The following is a 3,980-nucleotide window of genomic DNA, read 5'->3' as shown; positions in this document are numbered from 1 at the left end:
TGGGTGGCCTGCGCAGCCCCGAGGGCGTATTAGCACCCGCTGTGCGTCACACACGTGTTCAGAGGCCGCGGGGGCACAGCCGGACGGCGAGCAATGAGCAGTTCAGAAACGTCCGTCTGTGCTGCGCTGTAGGGACGTCCTGGAAATCCACACGCCATGCGCACACGATACACCGCCTTAGTCAGAGCATCGTCCTAACGTCGCTCCGAGAGCCCAGGGCGGCAGCTTCCTCTCGCAGCGGCGCGCGGAAAAGCACGGCCCAACCCCGAACCCCGGGCCCCGCCCCGCTCCTTCCGGTTACCGGGGGCGCATGCCCGCTGCGCGTCTGCGGCGCCTGGCCCTGCGCGGCCGCCGTAGCCAGCGGCGCGGACTACGGTGGCCGCGGTGGGCGCGCCAGCGCGGGTCCGACTCGGCCGGGCGGCGGCCAGGGCGCCGCCATGGGCAACCTGTTCGGCCGCAAGAAGCAGAGCCGGGTCACCGAGCAGGACAAGGCCATCCTGGTGAGCGCGCGGCCCGGGACGGACGTGCGGCCCGCGCTGGCCGGACACCTGGCGGGAGGCCGAGGCCGGGCCGGGGCGGTTCGCCGGGAGGCCCCACCTGCGGGCGGGAGACGGAGGCGCAGGGAGGTGGCGCCCAAGGTGACACAGCGACGCGGGCTGCTCGCGGTCCGGGCCCGCGACCCAGCGCGGGTGGTCCCCGTCCCCTCGTCCCCGGGGCTCCAGCCGAGGTCCGAGCGTGTCCCGGGCCGGACGGACATGTCCCGCCCCGCTGCCCTTTGGCGCTCGGGCTCCCAGGCCTGCCGCGGGGTGGTGTTGGCTGTTCACGAGGACGGTTGGCAGCTCTCTCTAACGCAGAGCCGGCGGCTTCCGACGTGCAGGTGCTGAGCTGCCGACCCGTTTGTCTGAACGTGCCACGAGCCACCCGACTCAGCCTTGGCGGGCCGGGTGGCACTGCGCCTCGGGCGGACCGCCTCATCCTCCCGCTGGGGAGCCGCTGGGTGGGTTTCCCTGCAGACTTGCGGTCAGCAGCACGGCCATTCGCCCCTGTGCTCCTCGGTCCGAACCGGTTACTAACACGGAATTCGGATGGCTTGTGGACTGATGGCGGCGTGGCACTCAGGTAGTGCGACCGCGTCCTCCGGAGCCAGCAGGAAGCGGCCTGACTGTCCTGCAGCCAGAATGGTCAGAGCCCAGGGCCTACACCTGCAAGGCCAGTTCCCCAGACTTCGGTGCCGCCGAGCGGGGCCTGCACCCCAGCTTCCTACACTCAGGCCCGAGTCACGTCGTCTGCGGGCCCTTCCTCTCCAGCCTGCTGCCATGCGTCACTCTGTGCCTTTAGTTCTCCTCCCGGCACCCTGAATCTGACCATGCTCGCGCTATGCGCCTGGCTGGGAGGCTGAGTGGATGGGGTGGCGGGCAGGGGCACCGGCATCCCTGCTCGCCGGGCTCCAATGACACCGCGTCGGTCATCCACGGAAACACCGCAGCCCCTGACGGGACGCGCGAGGGGCGTAACCGTCGCCCTTTGGTCCCAGCTCCCAGCTTCAGGGCCCTGTCAGGTGCGTGAAGCCCCTTGACCCACAGCCGGCAGCTGGTTTGGACGACCACGTGGTACGGGTCGCCGGCGGTGTTTGCTGCTGCCCCTCCCGGTGGGTTCCGGCGCCTCTTGCCGGGAGCTGCGCTACAAAGGTCGGTCTCTGGAAGGACACCTGACCCGTTCCGCGAAAGCAGCTGCCTCAGGGGCGGGAGCATGGCTTCCCTGTGCTGAGGCCCCGGTGTCCAAACTTTCTGCAGCGAAGATGTGTTCTTTTTGTGCTAAAAGAGACAAATCCAAGGTGGTCCCGTCCCTTGGCTTCTGAAAGGAGCCCTCGTAACGGGAGGCCCCCTGTGCAGAAGAAGACGCGGCGTGCAGCCGCTCCAGGAGGTCGGCCAGGAAGGGGCCGCAGTCTGCCCTCGGAACGGCCAGGCCCAGCGGCACCAGGGCCCTCCCCTTCTCTCTTTAGGGACTAGCCAGAAGTTCGCTTTGGTGGCTTCCCGGGGAGGGGGCGTGGATGCGTTCTGCCTCAGTCCCCCCCACGGAGCGCCCAGCGCTCGGGACAACGTGCCCGGCACAGGACCGACAAACTGTCGCTCGGTGTTTGCCGGGGTAACCTCAGCTCGGAGCCTGCGGGCCCAGCATTCAGTCGGTGGCCCTCCGCGAGCCCACTTGGCCTGAGAAGAGGTGGCCTGTGCCAGCACCCGGGGAGGGGAGGGGAGGCTGAGCTGGGGGTCGGCGTGGCTCTCACAGGCGAGAGGTGGGATCGAGAAACACTGGAGGGAGCCCCAAGCGCGGACTCGGCGTGGGGGGCGTGGCATGCGCGCTGTTTCTCTCACAGTGTTCTGAACCCTCCCCGACCGCACCCCACCGTGCAAAGCCCCGCACAGGTGGCGTCTGGTGGTGTGACGGCCACACCCCTGTGGCTCTTGTGTCCCTCGGTGATGCTGCAGCTGACCGGGGGGTGGCCTTCTCGCCGTCAGCATTGTGGATGTGGGGACTGGGTGATTCTTGGCGGGGCCGTGGGCCGGCATCCCTGGCCTCCACCCACCACGTGCCACGAGCAGCCCCCCACCCCCCGGTGCAACAGCTGTGTGTGGTCCAGGGGCAGCCGTGCCTCTGCCAAGAGGAACTGTGTCATCAAAGATTGCATAGTAGAATCCTCATCAAAAAGGGGGAAATGTAGAGCAGAATTCCAAGTTCTCACAGATCGCAGGCTCTCTGGAGCCCTGGGGGGTGGACGAACCCCTGAAACTAATTGTTCTGGTTACTTAGTGCCACTCTGACAAGAAAATACCCCAAACGGGATGGCCTTAAAAAACAGGAGTTTATTCTTACAGTTTGGAGGCTTTAAGTCCAAGTTCAAAGTGCCAGGCTCTAGGGACTCGGTGAAAGCCCCTCAACCTTGGGGTCCAGCTCTGCCTCCTGCTCCCGGCCCACTGGAACTAGAGGCGTTTCTTCACTCAGACAGTTGTTAGCTGCTGAGGCTGAGAAGCCCCAAGGTTGACAAGTAAAAAGGCACAGTCCCGATGTTACCAATCCACACGGCAGGCCGTTAACTTAAGTCCATTGTAAGTCCCAAGGTCGGCAGAGCATAGCAGGCTGCCGAACAATGACACGGCTACATGCAGGGGCCAGGCGTGCCATAGGCTAGAGACCATTCTCAAGGCTTCTCCTTATATACAGGAAGCAGACCACATCCCAAAGGCAGCTACTCGGCTGCTCCCAGTAGATTCCACCATGGAGTTGATGATGTCTTATCATGGGGAATACTACCTCCAGCTGCCCAGCCACTCAGCCAGGTCCAGCCACGCTGACGCAAACTTAACCATCACACTAATGCTCTGATATCATCTCTTAAACCCCAAATATCCTGTGATGTCTTAAAACCAAACAGTAGTTTAGCTGAAAAAAGCCTCGGCGGGGAGCTTTGCACTCTTTGAATAACTACGTATGTGGGTTGAGATTGGTAACACCTGGAAAGCCAGGGACCTTAGGGGACAGTGAGTGTGTTGATGGGGGAGGAACGACTCCAAAAGGGAGGGTGAGTGTGGTTGCACGGCTCAGTGTCGCCCCACAGTCCGTGGGGAAGCTGGTGACCGGGACACGTTCTGCTGTGTGAGTCCCGACGAGGAGACGTGCGACTTGAGAAAAGGGAGGAGCTGCTCCCACGCATCACCAGGTGCCCACTCCCCCCGCCCAGAGCAGACATGCTGCACGGAGCCCGTCGTCACAGGGGTGCGCCCCAGTCTGGGCCTTGGGTGCCCACAGGCGACCCTCTGCCACCCCAGGCCGGCTGGTGTCGGCAGCCTGGGTGGGCGCTGCCTGAAGCTTCTCCCCTTCCCCCAGCAACTGAAGCAGCAGCGAGACAAGCTGCGGCAGTACCAGAAGAGGGTCACCCAGCAGCTGGAGCGGGAGCGGGCCGTGGCCAGGCAGCTGCTGCGCGA

At 64.7% G+C, this 3,980-nt stretch overlaps 1 protein-coding gene across 1 annotated transcript in view; it reads left to right on the top strand.

Annotated features, from left to right (window-relative positions):
• Nucleotides 1-437: 437 nt before the first annotated feature.
• Nucleotides 438-3,980, top strand: part of CHMP6 (charged multivesicular body protein 6) — a 6,914-nt gene continuing 3,371 nt past the window's right edge. Inside the window, exons 1-2 of the mRNA XM_007959594.2 lie at nucleotides 438-500; nucleotides 3,883-3,965. Of these exons, the coding sequence (XP_007957785.1) occupies nucleotides 438-500; nucleotides 3,883-3,965 (146 nt within the window). The remainder of the gene's footprint in view (nucleotides 501-3,882; nucleotides 3,966-3,980) is intronic.

This window comes from Orycteropus afer, unplaced genomic scaffold, assembly GCF_000298275.1.
Source record: "Orycteropus afer afer isolate SDZICR_OR568_19922 unplaced genomic scaffold, OryAfe1.0 scaffold00018, whole genome shotgun sequence".
NCBI lineage: Eukaryota > Metazoa > Chordata > Mammalia > Tubulidentata > Orycteropodidae > Orycteropus > Orycteropus afer.
Note: the sequence above shows the minus strand (reverse complement) of the source record. Positions and strands in the feature narration are given on the sequence as shown.